This window comes from Oryctolagus cuniculus, chromosome 4, assembly GCF_964237555.1.
Source record: "Oryctolagus cuniculus chromosome 4, mOryCun1.1, whole genome shotgun sequence".
NCBI classification, from domain to species: domain Eukaryota; kingdom Metazoa; phylum Chordata; class Mammalia; order Lagomorpha; family Leporidae; genus Oryctolagus; species Oryctolagus cuniculus.
Genome location: NC_091435.1, coordinates 93511783 through 93535014, shown reverse-complemented (window position 1 = coordinate 93535014; position 23232 = coordinate 93511783). Strand labels below are relative to the sequence as shown.

The following is a 23232-nucleotide window of genomic DNA, read 5'->3' as shown; positions in this document are numbered from 1 at the left end:
TTGTTATGGGTGGCCTTTTCCCATGTTGGAAAGAGAAGAGTAAACAGGTTGTCAGAGGGTCCCCAGAGATACACGTGGTTACAGCTGCCGTGTTGTGGGACTTCCTTGGAGGCCGACTGGGGAAGATGACGTGTCACATGTGCAGTGTGTCAGAGTCTCCAGTCAGCTGCCCAGGGCCTCTGCATCCCCTCTTCTCCCAGCCTGGTGCCTCTTCCTGGAAGCTTTCCCACAGGGCGCTCTCATGTGTGGATAGCTCCATTTGCCGTGACTGCCACAAGTAGGAAATCCAGACGTTCCTTAGCTGCAGTCATGCTATTGGGAATGTCGGGGTAGCCAGGAGCGCCGGCAGTACCCAGTGCCTCCTGCACTCCCGAGCATCGTGGCTGATGGGGAGTGATAGGCATCGTCTTCAGTGTTGAGAGAAATGCCGAGGGCCCAAAAGCCAGCTATGCATGTGCCCTGTTAGTTCTTCTTGGGCTGTGGCCCTCTGGGTGGAGACGAAGGCGCTCTTGCTCTCACTAGTAGTGAATTGTCTCTCGGGTTTTTGTCTTATCAGTTAACAGGACTGTTCCAGTTTACGGTTCGGTTGGCATCTGAGACAGAAGCTCGATTCACCTCGGTGGAGAGGATCAATCACTACATCAAGGTCAGACTGCTGCAGGCCTGTTGCCGTGATCTGACCCCTCCTGGAGCCATTTACCCAGTAGATGTGCAGACAAGAGGCTTGTCTTCCCTGCCTGACTTAGCCCACAGAAGAGAGCCAGCAGTCTCCCCACCATCTCGGAATGGAGAGTGGAATACCCCAAGAATTTCTAGATAGATTTTTTAATTGTGTCCAGTTGAGGAAGCGTGCTTACCTGCTAATTTCCAGAATGTTCAGATCTTGTCAGTTCAGCCGAGCTGACTAATGCAGTGTTTTCCACACACTGTTGAAAACCATGTATCGTTTCCGTTCTTCGTCTAGTCCAGCTGTTCCTAGCTGGGGATGACCATCAGAATCCCCTGTTGAGCTTTTGGCAAAGACAAACGTGGGCCTCGTCTGGGGAGACTCTGATGTAGTAGGTCTGGGGTGGGACCTGGGCTTCAGTGGCTAATTCTCAACTGCTTTCACAGTTTAGAAACAAGGACATTTAGTTTATCCTGGAAGTTTCCATCCCTCCCCACCTTCCCCCAGGAATCCCTGCAGGCTTGCTGTGGGGCGGCATCTTGCTGTAACTCCTAGAGCGGTCATCCAAAGATAGAGCAGAGTCTACATGAATAGTTAGTTAGGGTTCTCAAATTTAACCTCATTTTCAAGATTTACCTGTTTATTTGTTTGCTTGCTTTTTAAGATTTATTTATTTGAAAGAGTCAGAGAGATAGAGAGAGGAAGAGACGGAGGGAGGGAGGTCCTTCATCTGTTGGTTCATTCCCCAAGTGCTGCCAGTGGCCCAGACTAAAAGCCAACAGCTTCATCCTGATCTCCCACATGGGTGGCAGGGGCTGAAGCTCCTGAGCCAGGCTCCACTGCCCTCCCAGGCCTTTAGCAGGGAGCTGGATGAGATGTGGAGCAGCCAGGACGAGGAAACGGCGCCTGCATCGGATGCTGGAGTTGCAGGCGGTGGCTCCAGGAGTTACCTGTTTTGTGAACTGCCTTGAGACTTCAGCATGTATGTCATGGTTTACATGGGACAAAGGCCTGCCAACTTCCAAATAATTGTCTGAGAAACATAAATTTGAAAAACTACTTTCAGTTGGAAACTACATGAATTTTCTAAGAGACATGTCTCACTGAACTATCCTTAGTTATCAGATAGTTTTTTTTTTTTTTTTTAAGTTTTCATTTATTTCTTTGAGAGGCAGAGTTGAAACAGGGAGAAAGGCCCTCCCCAGATGGCCACAATAGCTGGAGCCAGGCCGATCTGAACTCAGGAGTTACTTCCGGGTCTCCCACGTGGGTGCAGGTGCCCAAGGACTTGGACCATCTACTACTGCTTTCTCAGGCCATTGCAGAGAGGTGTATCAGAAGTGGAGCAGCCAGGACTTGAACAGGCGTCCATATGGGATGGCAGCGCTGCAGGCAGAGGCTTGGCCTACTATGCCACAGCACTGGACCCCAGACAGTTTTTTTTTTTTTTTTAATTTATTTATTTACTTTAAAGAGTTACACAGAGAGAGAAGGAGAGGCAGAGAGAGAGAGAGAGAGAGAGGTCTTCCATCCACTGGTTCACTCCCCAGATGGCTGCAATGGCTGGAGCTGCGCTGATCCAAAGCCAGGAGCCAGGAGCTTCCTGTGGGTCTCCCACAAGTCCTTGGGCCATCTCCTACTGCTATCCCAGGCCATAGCAGAGAGGTGGATTGGAAGTAGAGCAGCTGGGACTTGAACCGGCGCCCATATGGGATGCCGGCACTTCAGGTGGCAGCTTTACCCGCCTATGCCACAGCACTGGCCCCCTCCCCCCAAGAGTTCTTAAGCTTAGTAATGATTATCCTCAGAAAAAATGGCAGAGAGCTGCCTAATGTATCCGGTAAATGTAGAGGTGTTGGTCTGTTCCCAGTGTTCCATCCTGTGGGTGACGTGTGTGCACATGGGCATGTGGTGTGTAGTATGTGAGCTCACGTTGCTGTTGGAGTGTCATGCAGGAGAGGTCCATGTGACTGCCGGTGGCGGTACAGCACAGACCCCGCTCCTGCCAATCACATGTCTCAGGACCACCTCCCTGCTCCCAGTCCCCAACCTGGATGCCTGAGTGCTTTTAGCTCAGATGTTATACGTCAGTCTCCAACCCCCAGGACTCTTCAGTCATTGGCTTTTACTTCCCTGTAGTATTGTGAGCACCACAGCTAGTTGCCAAAGAGGGTTTTGTTTTTTCAAGATGGATTTATTTATTTGAGAGGCAGAGTGACAGAGATCCTGCGTCTGCTGGTTCACTCCCTAAATGGCTACAACAGCTGAGGCTGGGCCAAGCTGAAGCCAGGAGCCAGGGATTCCATCTGGGTCTCCCACATGGGTACAGGGGCCCAAGCACTTGGGCCATCCTCTGCTGCTTTCCCAGGCACATTAGCAGGGAGCTAGATAGGAAGTGGAGCAGCCGGGACATGAACTGGCACTCATTTGGGGTGGCAGCTTAACACGCTGCACCACGACTGTGCCCCTCCCCCCACAAGAGTCTTCAGACATTGTCCAGTGTGACTCTTGATGGCAAAAACTGCCCAAGCATTTCTGCTAGGGCATGTGACAGCTGGGACAGAGTCCTGAGACCATGTGACCCAGTCCTTAGGACTTGCAGAGGAGAGCCCGAGGCCTGCAGAGAAGTGACCCAGTCCTAAGCTGTGGAGGCAGAGTCTCTGCTGAGTGGACCCAGCTACCCTCAGGGGGCCGGGGTCTGATGACATGTCCTGCACGAGTCCTGCCTGCCTGCAGGGTGAGGCAGGTGGCTCTCAGCTGGTGGAAGCCTGTTTCAAGAACATTTTCAGAGAATTCCAGGAAAACCTGTGTGCCTGGAGAGCAGGGAAGGCCTCATGCCTTACCCTCTAGGCTCTCCCTCAGCCCCGGGGCGGCTAGGTAGGAGAAGTCCCCGAGAGAAAAAGGCAGTTGGCAAACCGCACTGCCCTGTGAAGCCATTGCCTTAGAGCCCGTGCGCTCCTTCTCTGGGGTAGCAGTAAGGAGCATGCGCTGCCAAGGGACTCCTTCACAGCAAGGGGACGCGGCGGCGGCTGCCTCTGAGTGGCAGCTGTAGGACCCTGGTTGTACCTCCCCACGACAAAGCCTCGCAGCCCCCCTAGCTTCGGGTCCCGCTGAACCAGCCACGTCCGTCTCTGCAGACCCTGTCCTTGGAAGCACCTGCCAGGATCAAGAACAAAGCTCCCCCTGCCGACTGGCCGCAGCAAGGAGAGGTGACCTTTGAGAACGCAGAGATGAGATACCGCGAGAACCTCCCCCTGGTCCTGAAGAAAGTGTCCTTCACCATCAAGCCGAAGGAGAAGATCGGCATCGTGGGGCGGACGGGGTCAGGTACGGGCATGTGCTGGCCTCCGATTGGAGTTCAGCTTGTAGTGGCAATGAGCTGCGGACTCTCGCTTTCATCTCCTCAAACTGGATCCCTGCTGGCGCAGTGGGTGTCGCGGGCCCCTCGGACACCAGTTTTTGAGGTTCATTGTGAACTCTGCTGTTGTTGATATCCCATGCTTTCTCCAGTAGTGAAAGTAAACATTCTAAGCACGGAACACTCGAAGCAGATAGCAAAGCCCAAAGGGGAAAGCAACTCCACCACGCAGAGATAAGCGCTCACGGTGGATCCGGGTGGGTGGCTCGCTAGGCTTTTCTGCGCGTGTTTACCAACACGTGGCATTTCAGACGCGCTGTCTCCTGGTTGCTGTTGAGACGACCGGTATTGTCCCAGGTTGGTTAGTGACGGCCCTGCAGCGTAGCGCAGAATTCCATTGCGTGGACGAACCGCGGGGTGCAGTGAGTCAGCCCCCGGCTGGCGGGGAGTTGAGGTTGCTGTCCGTGAGTCACGATTACGAGCAGCGCTGCCGTGAACACATCCCAGGTTCTTTGCCGTCAACGCACAGGATGGGTTTGAAGGGCTTTGTAGTGCGTTGCCAGTGCAGCCTCATGTTCGTCAGAAGCTACCACAGCTCCAAATAAGGAATCTCTGTTCCCTCCAAGACAGAAACCATCTTCCTGATCTGATCTCAGCCATAAAGGAACAGAGAATCGGCCTTCGTTTTAGGCATTTTGCTTCACTCTTGTTCTTTGGCCTGGGTTACCATCCACCCTTGGGGTTCCTGGGGTGGAGACTTGAGTGCCATCTTGCTTCCCCCCGTGCCTTCCTGCGTGACACTTCCAAGACCGAGTCTGTCTCCCTGCACCAGCCCGCTCAGCCTTGTAAGAGCGGTCTCTGCCCAGTTACCCAGGGCTTTCCTGGCTCCACGCTGCCTTGGCATCACAACGCCGCACGCTTTTTTCCTTGCCGTTCAAAAAACAATACCTTTTATCTTTCCTGGTCACTTCACTTTCAGAAACTTCTAAGGTAAAGAGGAAAAGGCCATATGTTGCTTTCTGTTTGAGGAAATTTTTTCAGGTCCAAACAAGACACGGCCTTCAGCCTTTTCTGCCTGGAAGGATAACACTCAGCTAGGGACCAGGGCTGTCCCCAAAGCCTGCACTTTGTCCCTGGCACCCTTGTGCTGGCCCCCTGGGGTCCACAGCTCCCATGAAAGCTGGTTGATGTCCTTTCCTGTGACTTCCCCTTAACATGGGTAAGATGGACCAAAATGTTCACCAGGACTTTGGTAAGCGGTAGGCAGTGCCAGAGGGAGCTGGAGAAGAGAAAGGAAACAGTGATAATGCTCTGGCCGATGCAGCCTGAGCCTAATCCTAATACGGTTTCTGCCCTGGCCATCATAAGGACAGCACCATGAACGCTCTGCCGCCTCCCCTCCTGGCACACCGTGCCCGGGTGCAGGTCGCACTTCACAGCACCGTAATTACAGGCTTCCAACCAGGTGCTCCAAACCCAGCCGCCCTTCGTGACAGTGGACTATCTGAGCAGCGTCTTCTTCTTTAGATTAGTTTGTTTGTTTGTTTCTTTGTTTTTAAAGATTCATTTATTTATTGAGAGGCAGAGTTACAGAGAGAGAGAAGGAAAGACAGAGAGGTCCTCCACTCACTGGTTCACTCCCCAAATGACCACAATGGCCGGAGCTGCGCTGATCCAAAGCCAGGAGCCAGGAGCTCCTTCCTGGTCTCCCATGCAGGTGCAGGGGCCCAAGGACTTGGGCCATCTTCTGCCGCTTTTCCAGACCATCGCAAAGAACTGGATCAGAAGTGGAGCAGCCGGGACAAAAAGCGGCAGCCATATGGCATGAGGTGCCACAAGCGGAGGTTTAGCCTGCTACACCACAGCGCCAGCCCCTCAGCTCAGTCTTGAAGCACTGCCTCAGCCCTGAGGGAGGGTGTCTGTGTCCTCAAAGCTGGGGGCTGCAAACCAGCTCCCCTACTCTGTTGTTAGGAGGAAGGCTGCCCTGCTACGTGGTCTAGGTTTCCCGGCTCATTTCTGGGTGGATGTGAGGGTTGCTGCTTTAGGATAATGGGAGAGGGGGCTGTCCATCCCAATTAGGTTGCCGAGCAGAGGTGTGCCCAGGAAACGAATCCTAGTGGCAGGGGTGTGGCCACAGGCACTGGGAGCAAGGCAGGCTGTTTGCACCCTGGGGGACCCCTGCAGAGGCAGAGTCCCAGCCATCTCAGCAAGGCTCCCCATAGCACCTTCAGAACACGGGAGCAGGAGCAGGGTGGCAGGGAAGAGCCAAGGGTCCAGCCAAGGAGAGGTGCTCCAACAGCTGAGACCCCGCAGTTCTGACCCTGAGCCACTGTCTGAGCTGCAGAAAGGGTTGTTCGGGTTTTTTGGGGGGGGCACTATAGGGAGCCTTTTAGATGGTTACATCCTTTGATGTAGCAGCTTCAGTTCTGAGACTCTGTCCCAAGGAGGTCACGGGAGGCAGGAGAATGTCTGAGCACTGTGTGTGCTGGTGTTGTGATTATCATAGGTGTCACACAAACTAGAGGAAGTAACAGAAGTAAGATATGTCCCGGTGGTGGGATTTATCACAGCCACTAGAATTCTGTCCCGAAAGTTTCCTAATAGTATGGTTGAGTGCTTATTATACAATGTTAAGTGCAAAAAAGCAATTATAATGTATCTCCAGTGTGACTTCAACTCTGAGGAAGACAGAAAGAACAGTGTCAAAAATTAAGGTAGTGAGTTTATGGGAGACAGGTACCATCTTTTGGTTTTTTTTGTTTGTTTGAGAAGGGAAGCTAAAATATTTTTTATTTGAAAGGCAGAGTTAACAGAGAAAGAGATCTTCCATCTCCTGGTTCACTCCCCAAATGACGGCAACAGCCAAACCTGGGCCAGGCCTAACCCAGGAGCCTGGAACTTCATCTGCGTCTCCTACATGGGTACAGGGACCCAAGCACTTGGACCATCTGCTGCTGCTTTCCCAGGCACATTAGCAGGGAGCTGGATCACAATTGGAGCAGCCAGGACTGGAACCAGTGCTCATAGGGATGCTGGTATCGCAGGCAGCGGCTTAACTTGCTACACCATAATGCCAGCCCCAGTGCCATCTTCTTGTATTACATTGCTTTTCAGGTGAAGGCTCATTTGCATTTTGCTATAGCAGTGAACGCATCCTTTCACCTCCTCCACCTGGTTCCCTGTCATGATGGGATCACCTCAGCCCTGCATTTGCTCAGGGCCCAAACCTCCCTTCCTCAGGTGCTTATCCCTGGATATTCTGCCATCGCCCGCCACTACTGTGGTTGTGGCAGCCTTGACTCAGGTTCTGTCTGGGCCACAACAAGGTGACAGAGAGAATACACCTCAGGCTCACCAGCCAGGGGTTTGCTGTAAGAACCCTGTTCTGCTCCCTGTACCCAAGAGGTGTTGGGCCCTGTGCACCTGTTCTGGAGGTGGAAGGCAGGCCTATTTCTTCCATCCTTCTCTCGGCAGGGCAGCGACCCCCACTCCTCAGCAGGAGCTGTGTGGCTTACATGTGTCTACTTGGCAGCTCAGGGCAGCGAACTGCTCTCCTCTGTTCCTGATAGCGTTTTGTGCGTGACCTGGGTCAGTCATCCAAAATCATGGCGGAGTAGAGCCAGAAAAAAAGAGAGTTTTCCCTGAGGGCCCCCCGGGTGTCCTCACCAAATTCACTAACAAAGCTCCTCTTCTGCCCGTCTCCCAACTCGCCAGGGAAGTCCTCTCTGGGGATGGCCCTCTTCCGGCTGGTGGAGCTGTCCGGGGGCTGCATCAAGATCGACGGAGTGCGTATCAGCGGCATCGGCCTCGCCGACCTCCGGAGCAAGCTCTCCATCATTCCTCAGGAGCCGGTGCTGTTCAGTGGCACTGTCAGGTGAGGACGGGGCTTCGCGGGACTCATGCCTCACTGAGCGGGCAGGCGGCGGGCAGGTGGCGGGCACGTGGGGCCGCAGGAGGCCAGGGCCTCCACCCGGGACCAAGTTCTTATGACCCTGGGCCGGTGCCTTTCCCACTATACCGTGTGCTTCCCATTGCACACGGGAATGTGAGGGAACTCAGGGTGCACGTCACGTTAGTAACTGTGGAGGTGGGTGGGGCAGGGAGGCCTGCAGTGTGCAGTAAAGAGCCCGGAGAGATTTGGGCTCAGAGTACTGCCCCGTGACTTTGGACAAGTGAATGCTCCTAAGCCTGTTTCCTCTTAAAATGGGGAGACTTTGAGGCCCTTTCATCGTGAAGGTTGAGTTCATAGAAGGCATCCAAGCACAGAGCCTGGCAGGTGGTAAGTGTTCAGTACGCAGCACCGCTGTCACAGCCTCCTCACCATCGCGCTGCACCTGCCCTCACTCCACTCTGGTCTTTCCTACTTACGCCAAGAGCTGCAGTTCTAGCGATGGCTTTCCAACATTATTACTACTCGTGTTTGTGTGTGCCCAGTATCCTCCCGTGCCTCTGATACCTACGCTGGCATGATGTCTCTGAACCCTGCCAGCAGGCCAAAAAGCAGACCCCTCCTCCTGGCTGGCCACTTAACACAGTCTTATATGGGCGCAACACGTGGGGTGTGTGTTTTTTACCATTTCTCTCAGTGGATGTGGGCAGCCATCCTAGACCTCTTGACGATAATCAGTCGTCCCTTTTGGGGACCTGACAAACACATGACATCAGAAGAGAGGTAGTATTTATTGAACTCTCTAGTCTAAAATTGAGAAATTTGAATACGGTGCCAGATGTGCTCGCCCCGTGAACGGCTCTGTGTTTAAATGCCCCAGGAACACTTTGGAGAAAAAATTGGCCTTATACTTTCTGGAGCAGGACAAAACAACTGTATTTTGTTTGTTTGGGTTTTTGTTTTTTAAATCATGACTTAGAAGACAACTAAGAAAAAAAGCATGTCAAGACCTCTTTTGAAAACGCTGTCCGCATTTTCATTTTAAGAGGCTCCCTTGGCGGTTTCAGGGGTTAGCGGCTGAGTTCTGGAGGGGGCAAGTGCAGCTGGGGTTGTGCCCAGCACAGAAGTGCGGCGCTCCTGGACCCGGAACGGCCTGTGACCCTCCCCAGAGGAGGGATTGCTGCTGTGTGGACAAGCTCAGCGGCTGTGTGCTGCTCTCAGCAATGCTGAGCTCAGAGTGCCACTTGGCAGTCGGCTTTGCAAACCGAGACAGCCGCGGAAGTTTAACTTTCGACCACCCCTGATTCTGGCTTTGCCCGTAGTAGACCTGGAGGGAAATTACTTCCGAGACCTGCCCTCCTCCCCATCCTCCTTCTCCTGTCCCCGTGGTTCCTCATGGATCTCAAAGCACACTCTGCTTGCAGTGTCCTTTCATTGTCTTAGAAGGTGGAGAGAGCCGGTGCAGAGGTCCCCAAGGCCAGGGCGGATCAGCTGGCCTCCCCATGGGTCTGTGTGGCTCGGAAGCTCTCAGGCCTGGGTTTCTGTGGCCCATGTCTTTCCTCTCCTTTCTGCCATGACAAGTTGGTCCCAGAAGGAGAGACCCCTTTGACTGAGGCCCTGCCCTTTGGTTGGCCTCCTTACTCCTGGCCCTGCAGTGCTTTGCTCTCCTCCCCCTTTCTGGTCTGGGGAAGCCCAGCCCTGGCCTTGGCCTCATCCCTGCTGAGTGTGTCGCATCCCATAGGCCGGCTGCAGCCTTGCTAGCCTGGTGGCTGATCTGTTCCACAGCAACACTGGTCATCCCCAGCTGTCACTTGCCATGCCTCTGAGTCTCGGTCCCTGTGGGCAATGCGAGGCAGATGTGCCTGGCACCAGCTCAGCAGCAAGAAGCAGCACGGTCGTTCTTCCTATCCGGGCGCCCGCGCTCTCTCTCGATCTCCGATTACATGTCTCTGAAGGAATATCTCCTGCTCTCCACTCTCAGTCACAGCTGAAATAACTGAGCCGGCGCCGACCCGTTCAGCTGGGTCCATCCTGGGCCTCGACCGCCTTCAGGCAGAAGGCTCCGGTACTGTGGATGCACGCGAGTGGGTCCTGAGGTCTTTCGGTTGTCTCCGAGTCGTTGCTCTTTAGGGGAACCCCATTTCCCTTTCGTGACAGTCTTCATCTCTGTAGACCTTGGGAATCCCCAGAGTTCCCAATCTCCATGTCAGAAAGCAACGCTGAGGCTGGTGGCTCCGTCTGAAAGTGCTGGAGGGGGTCTGACGCGTGCAGAGAATTCCGTCTAACAGCCCTGCCCTTCTGCCAGCAACACGGCGACAGTGACAGTCGCAGGGCTTGTGAGGATGCACTGTGCACCAGATACGGTCCTGCGCATTTTAGTCGTATTATTCAAACATTCAAAACTCTACCAGGGCAGGCACCACTGTGACCACTGCACAGATGATGAAATTGAAATCCAGAGAGGCCAAAGATACACAGCTCAAAGTACTGAGCCGGGATTTGACCCGGGGCTGGCTGGCTGCGGGGTCTGGTGGTGATTCACCGTATTGTGTACTGAGCTGCTGTCCGCCAGCACCTGGGGAGAAAGATCCCGTCTCTTAGAAACCAGAGCTATGCCTGCCTCCTCGGGGGTCTCGGCATTAGTCACCTTGCTTTCTCCATCTGCCTCTCCCAAGCTTGAGAAAAATCTCCACACAATCTCTGCTGCTCCCTTGAGTCGAGATTTCTCATTTCTTCTACTTTCCTCCTTAGTTTAATTTTATTTTTATTTATTTATTTATTTTTGACAGGCAGAGTGGACAGTGAGAGAGAGAGACAGAGAGAAAGGTCTTCCTTTGCCGTTGGTTCACCCTCCAATGGCCGCTGCAGCTGGCACACCGCGCTGATCCGATGGCAGGAGCCAGGTGCTTCTCCTGGTCTCGCATGGGGTGCAGGCCCCAAGCACTTGGGCCATCCTCCACTGCACTCCCTGGCCACAGCAGAAAGCTGGCCTGGAAGAGGGGCAACCGGGACAGAATCCGGCGCCCCGACCGGGACTAGAACCCGGTGTGCCGGCGCCGCAAGGAGTTTAATTTTATTCTCAACAACTAAAAGCCAAAATAGGGCCCCGTGTCTGAAAAGCTATTTTGATCTTTCTTTGCGCTGCCTGATGGAAAGAGGTCCGTGAGGACCAAGGCCACCAAGGAGCCACCCTCGCAGATGACAGGGCAGAGCGGTTGCGCACTGCATCCTCCCTGTGCTGAGAGTGAGCTGCTGCACCACCTCGCACGCTGGGAGATGTGCTTGGCTCTGTTCCGCCCTGGCCAGTAGGCTGACCTAGGGTGTTGCTAAACCTAAGATACAGCGAACCAAAGATGAAATCACGGGAGCTGGCATTGTGGTGTAACAGGTTAAGCTGCCACCCGCAGCGACAGCATCCCATGTGGGCACCAGTTTGTGTCTCCGGCTGCTCCACTTCTGATCCGCCTCCCTGCTGATGGCCTGAGAAAACAGCAGAAAATGGTCCAAGTGCTTGAGCCCCTGCTTCCATGTGGGAGACACAGACGAGGCTCCTGGCTCCTGGCTTCTGCTTGGCCTAGCCCTGGCCATTGCCACTATTCAGGGAATGAACCAGGAGATGGAAGATTCTCTCTCTCTCTCTCTCTCTCTCTAACTCTGACTTTCAAATAAGTAAATAAATCTTTAAAAAAAAATGATGAAACACTCTTGGCAACATCAGGAGCTCAGGAGTTTGTTAAGAAATAAACGCCCTCATTGTTGGGTACTTTTCTTTCAGTCAGCCCAGCTGAACTCATTTGAATCGACAGCTGCTCAGTTTGGCTTTGGTTTCTGTCTGTGGGTCCAGCCCAGGGCCACTGGCTCCTCTGATGCTCAGAGCAGGAGACCAGGCAAAGCAGGACAGGATCGGTGTTTGGGAACAGCAGGGACCTCTGCTGGATCAGGTGCAGTAGTGCAGGCAGCCCCTTCTTTCCGGCTGGGGTATGGACTCCCCCAGGACTCTTGTGAAGAGCGCTGAGGAACTTGTTATGTAAATAATTTAATTAAAAAATGATTTTTAAAAGATTTACTTATTTATTTGAGAGGCAGAGTTACAGAGAGAGGGAGAGACAGAGAGAGAGAGAGAGAGAGAGGTCCTCCACCCACTGGTTCACTCTCCAAATAGCTGCTGCTATGCCATCCTGAAGCCGGGAGCCAGGAGATTTATCCGGGTCTCCCATGTGGGTGCAGGGACCCAAACACTTGGGCCACTTTCCACTGCTTTCCTAGACCATTAGCAGGGAGCTAGAGTGGAAGTAGAGCAGCCGGGACTCAAACCAGTGCCCCTATGGGATGCCGGCACTGCAGGCAGCAGCTTCACCCACTGCGCCACAGGGCCAGCCTCTAAAATGATTCTTTAAGAAAGGAGTTCTGAGGATTTTGGATCAACAGTGGGGCCCCGTCACGTTCCCCAAAGGGCAGAGATCCTAGTCTTGAGTCCGAGTAGCACTTGTTTCGTTGTGAAAACTTGCATTGCCACCAGATAAATGTCACTCGGGTGGTGTTGCTCACCTTGCCCTGGAAATTCCCAGCAGTCTGTGTGAAAGCAGGCAAAGGCGTGACTAACCCTTATGCCTGACACTCGGCACAGAGAGCGCTGTTTCTGTCTGCCCGAAGCTGTTGGTGTGCGTGTGGAGAGGGTTCCGTAACAGGCATCAACCCTGATCTCCATCGGTCCAGGCGTGTGTGTGGGCAGACTCCCAGCTGGCCCAGGGACCAGGAGGATTAGGAGTCTCTCCGCTTTGTGTTTCTGGCTGGAAGCCTGTGAACTCCTCCATAGACTTAGCCCTTGGTCTGCGTTTAGCAACGCTGGGGGCCAGCAGCGAGACCACCACCTTTAACCGGGAGAGTTCTGGATGGTACGCTGCAGCAGTCTTCCCCAGCCTGACCTCTCGCACACAGGGCGCTGTCAGGATGTCTCATCCGTATTCAGGAGCTGCTGGTTACTGGGTCTGCTTGAAAAATGCACTGAGTGATCTCAGATGAGACAGCAGAGCACCAAGTGTTAAAGCCAGGCGTCTGACGTGGCCACATGGACCTTGTCAGTTACAGTGTCTGCTGTGTTCCAGCACCGTGCATATGCTGCCTCAGTATTCACAGCAAGCTGCCTAGCAGTAGCACTTTGCCCCATTTTATAGATGAGGACTTGGAATAGCTGCCATTTGATCCTAATCTGCCCAGATCCTGTCTGTGCACGTGTTTCCTCCTCCACTGTAATTGCCTCTGTAATTACAGAAAATGTAGAAGTTGTGACATCTGGATGCCTGCTAGTAAGAAGTCAAATAAGGATAAGGAATGGATAGATGGTTTTGTTCACACAAGGAAGTCCAATCAGTGTGCTAGTGCTTGGGCTACGAAGTAAGAGCCACACAGTGAAGAGAGGGTGAGTGCCACGTGGAGAGGGAGCTCAGGAGACAGCTGCTGTGGGCCGAATGGGTCAGGAGACATTCGCTCCCTGATGGCAACATCCATGCTGAGACCTGACGGACAAGAGGAATCACAGCCAGGGACAACAGTGCTAGCCCTGTGCCAGGTGTAGCCACAGCTGCCTATTCAGAGCAAAACGTGGTCCTCACATTTTGAGATCCAGGAAGTGGGGAAAAGTCAGGTCAGCTGGCCAAGGTCACACCAGAAGATTGGTCATTGATGGAGCCTGCATAGGAATCCACACAGTGTGGCTCCAGGGCCCTGCCTTGTACCGGTTTCTCCTAAGCAGAAGGTTAGGGGGAGACAGGCGCAGGTGGAAAGCACATGCGCACAGAGCAAGAGGCGCAGAACAGGGCTGGTCAGCTCCAGGTGAGGGCAGAGATGGCGGGACGAAGCCCAGCGCTGCCTGATCACCCTCCCACCTGCTTGCATTCGTGTGCCCCTGATTAGCAGCCCAAGCCGTGGAGACAAATGTGGCTTGGAGCTAACGCGCACGTTTATCCAAGCATAATCTTATGAACAAAACAGATTGTGCCCAGTACTTTTTGGATGACCAGACCTACAAAGAGTATGTTTGGAGTGAGACCAAGACTGCTCCCCAAAACCGGAACATCCTAACTTCCCACCTCTCCACTCACATTCTCTGTGACAAAGATCTCTCCTGTCTTTAACATTTCCAGAAATGCCAGTCCTGTTCTTTTGTATGTTATCCTTGACTTCCTTGAGACGGACATAGTTGAGTAAGCCAGAACAGTCCCCAAGCTCTGTACCAGCCAGATCCCTTCCTCTCTGTCGTGTCTCTCTCAGCCACAGGGCTGTCAGCTGTGCATCAGGGAAAAGGAGGGAGCGTGTCTAAGTTTGCACATAGAGATGTATTCCAACACATACGTATAGAAAAAGCATAGAAGGATCCTAGGGAGGATCCAGAATACTAAGAGTGTTTGTTTCTAGGAAGATCTTGTTTGTTTCTAGGAAGAGGGAATTAAAACATGTATTGGTTTTTGTTTGGTGCTTTGCATGTCTGTGTTTTTAAAATTTTCTATAACTTGTTTCCATCTAAAAATAACAAAAGTTGGGTCAATCAGGTTTTATAAAGAAAGGGAGGCTGTTCTGCTGGGGGCTGGGTCATCTGTGACCCTCATAACTGGGGTGTTCCGTTTCCCACGTGTGTGCTGGGAACTTTTCCCCCAGGCAGCTGTAGAAATCTGGTCACTTGGTGGTGTTGGCCCCTGAGAAATTACTGTCATTTCTCCCCAGGTCAAATTTGGACCCCTTCAACCAGTACACAGAAGATCAGATCTGGGACGCCCTGGAAAGGACACACATGAAAGAATGTGTAAGTGAAGCGGCGCAGAGAGCCGTGCGGGCAGCCGGGCTGGAACCGCAGGCGGGTGTGGTGGGGGTGGCAGCACTCCCTGGCCTGTTGCAGCCTCTCCCTCCGCCTCCAGCTTGTCTGTGGAGGGGATTCAGAGCAGGGCTTCCCAGGCATTGCAGATGTGCTATAGAAGTAGACCTCCCCCGACCCCCCCAGCACTGTCCCTGGTCGTAGTAGCCTTGTACTGTCCATTGATGACGAAGATGTTGGTGACAGCTTCTCAGAGTTCCATAATACTGTTTTGTAAGTATTGTTCTTTCTTGCCTTCTGATGGAAGCTGCTGGCCTTTTTTTTTTTTTTTTTAAGATTTATTTATTTATTTATTTGAAAGGTAGAGTTACAGAGAGGCAGAGGCAGAGAGAGAGAGGTCTTCCATCTGCTGGTTCCCAAATGGCCGCAATGGCCAGAGCTATGCCAGTGCAAAGCCAGGAGCCAGGAGCTTCTTCCAGGTTTCCCCCACAGGTGCAGGGGCCCAAGGACTTAGGCCATCATCTACTGCTTTCCCAGGCCATAGCAGAGAGCTGGATGGGAAGTGGAGCAGCCAGGACTCTAACCAGCGCCCATATGGGATGCCAGCACTGTAGGCGGCAACTTTATCTGCTATACCTCAGTGTCAGCCCCCTATGACTATATTTTAAAACTAAAAATGAGGGCACACTATCTGACAGTATTTGAGAGACATGAGCACATTGGAATTTCTGATGGAATGACCGATGCTAACATAATTATTTGAGACACAGACTGACCTAGCAAATGTGGGTTCTAATCCACCTGGTCATCACATTTGTACCTTCCTTCCACATGAGCCAAGTTCAGGCTAGAAATTGTATTTTTTTTTTTTAAGATTTACTTATTTATTTGAGAGGCAGAGTTTCAGACAGAGAGAGGTTCTCCATCCACTAGTTTACTCCCCAAATAACCACAATGGCTAGAGCTGACCAATCTGAAGCCAGGAACTTCCTCCACGTGGCTGCAGGGGCCCAAGCACTTGGACCATTTTTTGCTGCTGCTTTCCCCCGTGCAGTAGCAGGAAGCTGGGTCAGAAGTGGAGCAGCCAGGACTCAAACCGGTACCCATATGGGATGCTGGTGCCACAGGCAGAGGCTTAACCTACTACGCCACAGTGCTGGCCCTGGCTAATAATTCTTTCATGACTGTTTCGCTTCTCTTTGCCCCTGGATTTTTTGAAACACGGAGTTTGGTGTTTTACCCTTCTCATCTCTGTATTCCTTTTCCACAGATCACTCAGCTACCTCTGAAACTCGAATCTGAAGTGATGGAGAACGGGGATAACTTCTCAGTAGGGGAGCGGCAGCTCTTATGTATAGCAAGGGCCTTGCTCCGCCATTGTAAGGTAAGGTAGTCATGGGTGACTGGGCAGGGGAGCAGCAGAGAACAAAGTCATTGAGGCCCTGGGGTCTCAGGGTTTCTCCTCTGAGCCCATTGGTGCTTTCCAAGAGCGTGCCTGAGATGTTTCTAAATTAACCTTGGCGCAGTTGGAGCACATGGGTTTTCGGGAGGAGGTAGTTTTGTTTTTAACTCCCTGAGCCTTCGGTGTCCAGGGGTGACTTCATTTCTGGCCAGAGAGGGGTGGTAGTGCTGCAAGCTGTAGACATGGAAGAGACTTTCAGGTCATCGAATCCAGCCCCTGCATTTCACCAGCAGGAAAAAAGGAGCTCCAGAAAGCAATGTCATGTTCAGTGTCACAGGGCAAGTAGGGGCAAGTATTTGCTGAGATCAGTGCAAGTCACAAATCTTATTAGTGGAAATCAAGGTAAACACAGAGGTTTAAAGTTAGAGTGGTTCTAGACAAAGGGGCATTTTAACATACGTGTGTAACTACTTGGAAAGAACAAGATGTGGTATACAACTTACATAACAAAATACATTTCAGCCAAACCTCAGTTAACCAGATGCCTAAGGAATTTACTTGATCCCTCTTCTCTCCCTTCCCCTGCACCACGGGCAGATTCTGATTTTAGATGAAGCCACAGCTGCCATGGACACAGAGACAGACTTGCTGATTCAGGAGACCATCCGAGAAGCCTTTGCAGACTGCACCATGCTGACGATTGCCCATCGCCTACATACGGTTCTCGGATCTGATAGGATTATGGTGCTGGCCCAAGGACAGGTACCGAGCCCTGCAGGCACCTCTGAATGGCTGTGGCTTCCCATGGGAGGAGATCTGGCACCTGGCAGGGATGGGCTGATTGCCGACACATCAGAGAAGCATCCCTAGCAGCCGCGCCCTGGTTGCCCTGGTTGCCCTGGTTGCCCTGGTTGCCCTGGGGAGGGATGCTGCTCTCGCCAGTGCACTCCCCTTGGGCTTTCACTGGGCTTCACTGCTGGCTCTTTTGCTGCCTGTAATCTGGGACACTGGCTGAGATCAGAGAACACGTGTACTTAGTGACTTCCAATTATATGACTGTGCTAGACTTTTTTTTTTCCCCTTCATTTTATTTGAAAAGGGGGAGGGGGGAGGATCTTCCATCCACTGACTCCAAATGTCTGTAACAGCCAGGGCTGAGCTAGGCCAAAGCTGGAAGCCCGGACTGTATCTGCGACTCCCCCATGGGTGGCAGAGAACCAACTACTTGAGCCATCATCTGCTGCCACTCGGGGTGCATGTTAGCGGGGAGCTGGGTCAGAGGTGGGGTAGCCAAGACTCAAACCGGGCACTCAGATATGGAATGCAGGCGTCCCAAGCAGCATCCTGACCGCTGGGCCAGATTCCCGTCCCAGTGGTGCCCACCATCTTATCCTGTTGTTCCAGGCTTTGCCATGGTCGAGCCCTAGCCTAATCTTCACTTCCTGCCCCTCCATTGCAAGTACTATGGGCTGTAAGCAGTCCTGCATCCTCTAAGCTCTGTCATCCGTCTTTACTCAGTTCCTTCTCCCTAAACTGCCCCATCCCCTCATTCACTCCTCTGTAGCCACCTCCTTACGTCCCTAAAGAAAGACATGGCTCAAATGCCATAGCCTTCAGGAGACCCCCTGATTGCCTCAAACCTTGTAGCCCTCTTGCTGCTCTCCTGGCTCATTTCTTGGGAACTGTGATGTCCCATGTCCCTGGAGTGCTCCCTGTGAGCTCTGGGGCAGGGTCCTGCCTCCCTCATCTTTAGATCCCCGGCAGATCTACGGTTCTTTGCACAGGCTGATGTCAAGTAAACTTATGCTTGGCAGATACCTCCTTTGTGTGCCTCTAGAATGGAGGTAAATTGGTGATTTGGCAGAAATAACGAGTCTTTGATAAGAGTTCCCTGCCTTCTGTTGTTCACAACCAAGGCCACCATAATAGCTACTGTTACTGACATTTCTTACAGATATTGTTAACTCTGCTTCCCAGATGAGGGGGGAGCTTCACCTATGTCAGGTCCATAGGAAGTGATGAGCTGGGACTGAACTCAGCCACTGCGTGAACCACCAGCCTGCACTGTCCCTCAATTTTCGGAGGTGCTGGGAAGAGCATTTAGTGGGCATGTTCAGCCCAGGTCTCAAGGCTGAGTTGAGAGAATGTAGGGATGAGTAATGATTTTTCTCCTTGTCTTGAAGTTATTTAGCATTTTGAGACTGAATTTGTTTGCCTCCTCCAAATATTTACTGAGACTCTGTTACACATTGGGTGCACAGCTCTGTGTGTAGGTGTTACGTAGAGCATCATAAAATCAGCTGGAAGGAACTGAGACTCCTTTCTTAAAGTCACACACGTCCAGACGGCTTTGTTTCCGGGAGGGCTCAGTATTGTTTTAGAGTGGGTAGTAATTGGCTCTTTTTGTTTGTTTGTTTTGTTTTTAAAGATTTATTTATTTACTTGAAAGTCAGAGTTACACAGAGAGAGAAGGAGAGGCAGAGAGAGAGAGAGAGAGAGAGGTCTTCCATCCGCTGGTTTACTCCCCAGTTGGCCGCAACGGCTGAGCCGATCCGAAGCCAGGAGCTTCTTCCAGGTCTCCCATGTGGGTGCAGGGGCCCAAGGACTTGGGCCATCCTCCACCGCTTTTCCAGGCTATAGCAGAAAGCTGGATCGGAAGTGGAAAACCCAGCCGGGACACAAACCGGCGCCCATATGGGATGCCGGCGCTGCTGGTGGTGGCTCTACCCACTCTGCCACAGTGCCTGTCCCAGTACTTGGCTCTTCATGAGAGACCCTGCCTTTCACTTCCCTGAATTTTTTTTCTCATTAATTAAATTTCCTTCCAATTTTAAGAAAATCTAAAATGTACGAAAGCATAACCCCCTGGAGATGAGCATCGCACTGCATTGCCAGTGTTCTTCATGCATGTCTGCATGCAGATGCCAACAGATGGATGCTGTCTGCATAGCCTCAGACATCCAGACCAAAAGCGGCTTGGGCATCAGGGGTTGCTTGTCTGCCTTGGGGGGGCGGGGGTGCAGAGTGTTGGTTTTCCTGTAGCTCAGTGTCGTCCGGCTCTACCAGTGCCTGCCCGTCCTCTCTACTGTGGTATGTCTGCTCCAGCACCCAATGCCACTTCCTGCACACCCACTTCCTCTTCCTCCTCATGCCCTCCCCACCGTGCAGGCCACTTTTCTTAGAAAGACCAAGCAGACTCTGCCCACATCTCCTTGGCCAAGGTGGTGTCCCCTGCCTTTCCCCATTGGCCAGGGAGGCTGGGAAGATAAGTGCCTGCATTTTCAGCCTCTGTCACAGGAGACACGTGGTGCCAGCATCTCCTTCCAGGTTCAGCTTAGTGTGATCTCCCATGGCTGCACCGAAGTCCACCGTGGGAACAGACAGCTGGCTAAGTTGACCCATTCCTTTTCCTCTGCTGCCAGTGAGGTGTATTGAGTGCTTCCTTTGCACTCTAGGGGTGCATCGGCTTGCACAGCAGGACGCCATTTATCTTCTGTGCCCTGGACTTGAGCTGCGACTTCTCCCCTTGCAGTTCATAGGCCCTTGCTCTCTGAGTCCGTCATTCCCAAGGCTGGAAGAATGGGATTTCTCCAAAGGAGGCATGCAGGTCTTTCTCCCTGACCTTTGCCCTACACGCTGGCTAGTGAAAAGAAACGGGCAGGCAGGGCTAGCTGAGCTGTCCCCTGACTGCACGCTCACAGCCTGACGCCGTCTCCTTCTTTTGCAGGTGGTGGAGTTTGACACCCCATCGGTCCTTCTGTCCAATGACAGCTCCCGGTTCTATGCCATGTTTGCTGCTGCAGAGAACAAGGTCGCAGTCAAGGGCTGACTCCTCCTGTCCACGACGTCTTTTTTTCTTTGGAGCATTGCCGCTCCCCGCCTGGGGCAGGCCCCTCATCGCGTCCTCCTGCCGAAACCTTGCCTTTCCCGACTTTATCTTTCGCACAGCGGTTCAGGATTGGCTTGTGTGTTTCACTTTTAGGGAGAGTCCATATTTTGATTATTGTATTTATTCCATATTCATGTAAACGAAATTTAGTTTTTATTCTTAATTGCACTCTAAAAGGTTCAGGGAACCATGATTATAAATGTATCAGAGGCCTATAATGAAGCTTTATACGTGTAGCTATATCTATATATAATTCTGTACATAGCCTATATTTACAGTGAAAATGTAAGCTGTTTATTTTATATTAAAGCGAAGCAGTGTGCTAATCACACTGCGTATTCCTCTCTCATTTTTTTTGTACGGTTTGCTGTACTGGAGACCCGGCTTTGCTGTTAGACTGTAGGAAGGGTAGCATTTCATTCTCCTCAAGCTGGTGGTGGCACAGTGCTGGGTTGCCTGGGAGTCCAAAGGAAGCCGTGCGGCGAGAGCAGGCCCTCCAGCAGCCCCTCTGCTGCCTCCCGCAGCCGTGCCAGAGGCGGGCAGGCTGCCGAGGCCTGCAGGGCGCCGTGGATTCTCAGGGCTCCTGCTTACTGTCCTGGCGTCGCTTCCTGTTTGTGTCCACGGAGCAGCGGGGCCGAGCCCCAGACCCCCGTCCCCTCCCTCCATCAGGAATGAAACTCCCAGAAGCATTCCTCAGTGGGAGAGGGAGGGAGTTTCTTTCCTGCCTTCCTCGTTCTGTCGTCATTTCTAACTGAGAGTCAGTCTGTTCACGAGTGTCCCACTGCCTCAGGTTCCAACGCTGGCCACGGCTGGTGGCCCCCAGCCTCCGAGCCTGTTGGTTGGGAGCCCTGGAGCCAGCCGCCGCTTCTCCAGGGGGTACTTCCTCCTTGGCCTGTTCCCGCACCTCCACAGCTCAGTGACAGGGTTCAGGATCTCATGGGTCTGACTTCTCCTTTCTCACTGCAGTGGTCGCACAGTCTCCTTCTCTCTCCAAAGTCTGCCACTTTAAGCAGCTCTTGCTGATCAGTGTCTCACACTGGCGTAGAAGTTTTTGTACTGTAAAGAGACCTACCTCAGGTTGCTGATGGCCGTGTGGTTCGTCGTGTGTCCCTGCAAAACCCCCTTTGTGCTGTGGGGCCCGTAGCTCAGGTGGGCGTGGTTGCTGCTGTCATCAGTGGGAAGGTCAGCGTTGCATGTCGTGACCCACTAGACATTCTGTCACCTTAGCATGTTTGCTGAACACCTTGTGGAAGCGAAAACCTGAAAAAGTGAATAAAAGTATTTTGGATTTTGTAAACCTCTTGGTGTAAACGGTAGTTCTCTGGGAAGGGTGTGAGGTGCAGTGACTCTGGCTGGGAGGACCCAGAGCAGGGGTGGCTCCAAGGGGCAGGGAGCCCCGGCATGCCAGTGGCCTCTGTCCCGGCAGCTGCGATCCCGGGCCTGATCATCAGGTACAGCTCCGTGCTGCTGGTCAGAGGAAGGGCCCAGGAAAGGGGAGCAGTTGGTCGTAGTGAGAGGGGTGGTTGAGATGAAAGATGAAAATGAATGGCTTTCTTTAAAACCATAGACACTTGGGTCTGGCACTGTGGTGTAGTAGGCTAAGCCTCTGCCTGTGGCGCCGACATCCCATATGGGCGCTGGTTCTAGTCCTGGCTGTTCCACTTCTAAACCAGCTCCATGGGAACTGCCTAGGAAAGCAGCGGAAGATGGCCCAAATGCTTAGGCCCCTGCACCCACATGGGAGACTCAGAAGAAACTCCTGGCTTCCGACTGGCCCAGCACCTGCAGCGGGCAGCCGTTTGGAGATTGAATCAGCTGGTGGAAGATCTCACTTTCTTTCTGTCTCCATAACTCTGCCTTTCAAATAAATAAATCTTAAAAAAGAAAGAAAAAGAAATGTTTATTTGAAGAGAGACGAGGAATCTTCCATCTGCTGGTTCACTCCCCAAGTGGCCACAGTGGCTGGGGCTGGGCCAGACTGAAGCCAGGAGCTTCCTCTGGGTCTCCCACATGAATGCAGGGATGCAAGTACTCAGGCCATCTTCCACAGCTTTGCTAGGCACCTTAGCAGGGAGCTGGATCGGCAAAGTAGAACAGCCATGACTTGAACCACTCTCACGTGGGATGCCGATGTTGCAGATGGCAGCTTCACCTACCGTGCCACAGCACTGGCCCTGGACAGAGGCACTGATCTAAGCAGTCACTGCTTTAACTGACGCACCGGTTATGCCTGCCAAGAAGGTAACAAGGTCAGCAGGAAGAGACCCTTGGTGGTCTCCCTGTTTGAGCTGTCTGTTGCATGTGACACCAGCTTCTTTTTCAGTTCTGTTCTCTCATCTCTCGGTTCTCCTCCCACCTCTCTCAGCCAGCTTTGCCCTTCTGAGAAAGCATTTCCCCGACTCCCGCCCACTCCCTTTTTCCTGCTTGCCCGGATCCATTCAGTCTCCCTGTGCAGCGGTACCCCTCAGGTGCAAGGCTGGCTTCCCCCGGTAGGACTGGGCTCCAGCCTGCTGGGTGCCTGCACTGGGCTGCTCCCAGGTGCCTCACACAGCCTGGAAACCCATGCAGCACTGCTGGTCTCCTTCAGTCTCACTGACCTCCCGGTTCGGCTTGCAGCCTTGAGTTCTCCTGTGAGTCTCCTCCCCAGTCTGTCCAGATTCAGGCCTTCCCGGGGCCCCTGCGTCTCCATGCCTGCCTCTCCCCTGCCCTAGTTTCTCATATTGTTCTTACAGTCCTTGCCCAGTCCCACTGCCTGAGTATCCTCTGTGAACCATGGTATACACCACTGCCAACATGCAAAGTTCTCAAAGACTTGTCCCTCCAGAAACCAGGGGCTGCTTGCCTGCACAATGGCCCATATTCCTTACCTTGGCATTGAAAGTGCCCCCCGCCTTGGATCTACTTTTCCTTTTCTACTTATGCTCCTAAAAGTAGACTGTGATTTTTCACACCTGCTGGGACTGGCATTGTGGTACCATGAGGTAAACCACTGCCTGCAACATTGCCAGCATCCCATATGGGCACTGCTTCGAGTCCCAGCTGCTCCACTGCCCATCCCGCTCCCTGCGAATAGCCAGGAAAAAGCAGCAAAGATGGCCCAAGCACTTGGGTCTCTTCCATCCATGTGGGAGACGTGGATGAAGCTCCTGGCTCCTGGCTTCAACCTGGCCTAACCCCAACTGTTTTGCATATAAACATTCTATGAATTATCACACTGTT

At 52.7% G+C, this 23232-nt stretch overlaps 1 protein-coding gene across 8 annotated transcripts in view; it reads left to right on the top strand.

Annotated features, from left to right (window-relative positions):
• The window catches only part of ABCC5 (ATP binding cassette subfamily C member 5), an 88227-nt gene extending 66917 nt beyond the window's left edge, over positions 1 to 21310 (top strand). For all 8 annotated transcript variants that reach the window (XM_017346972.3, XM_002716488.5, XM_070072397.1 and 5 more), the window contains 7 exons: positions 557 to 646; positions 3805 to 3994; positions 7740 to 7899; positions 14635 to 14713; positions 15993 to 16106; positions 16722 to 16886; positions 19852 to 21310. In XM_017346972.3, the coding sequence (XP_017202461.1) occupies positions 557 to 646; positions 3805 to 3994; positions 7740 to 7899; positions 14635 to 14713; positions 15993 to 16106; positions 16722 to 16886; positions 19852 to 19953 (900 nt within the window). In that variant the 3' untranslated portion in view covers positions 19954 to 21310. The remainder of the gene's footprint in view (positions 1 to 556; positions 647 to 3804; positions 3995 to 7739; positions 7900 to 14634; positions 14714 to 15992; positions 16107 to 16721; positions 16887 to 19851) is intronic.
• The last annotated feature ends 1922 nt before the right edge of the window (positions 21311 to 23232 follow it).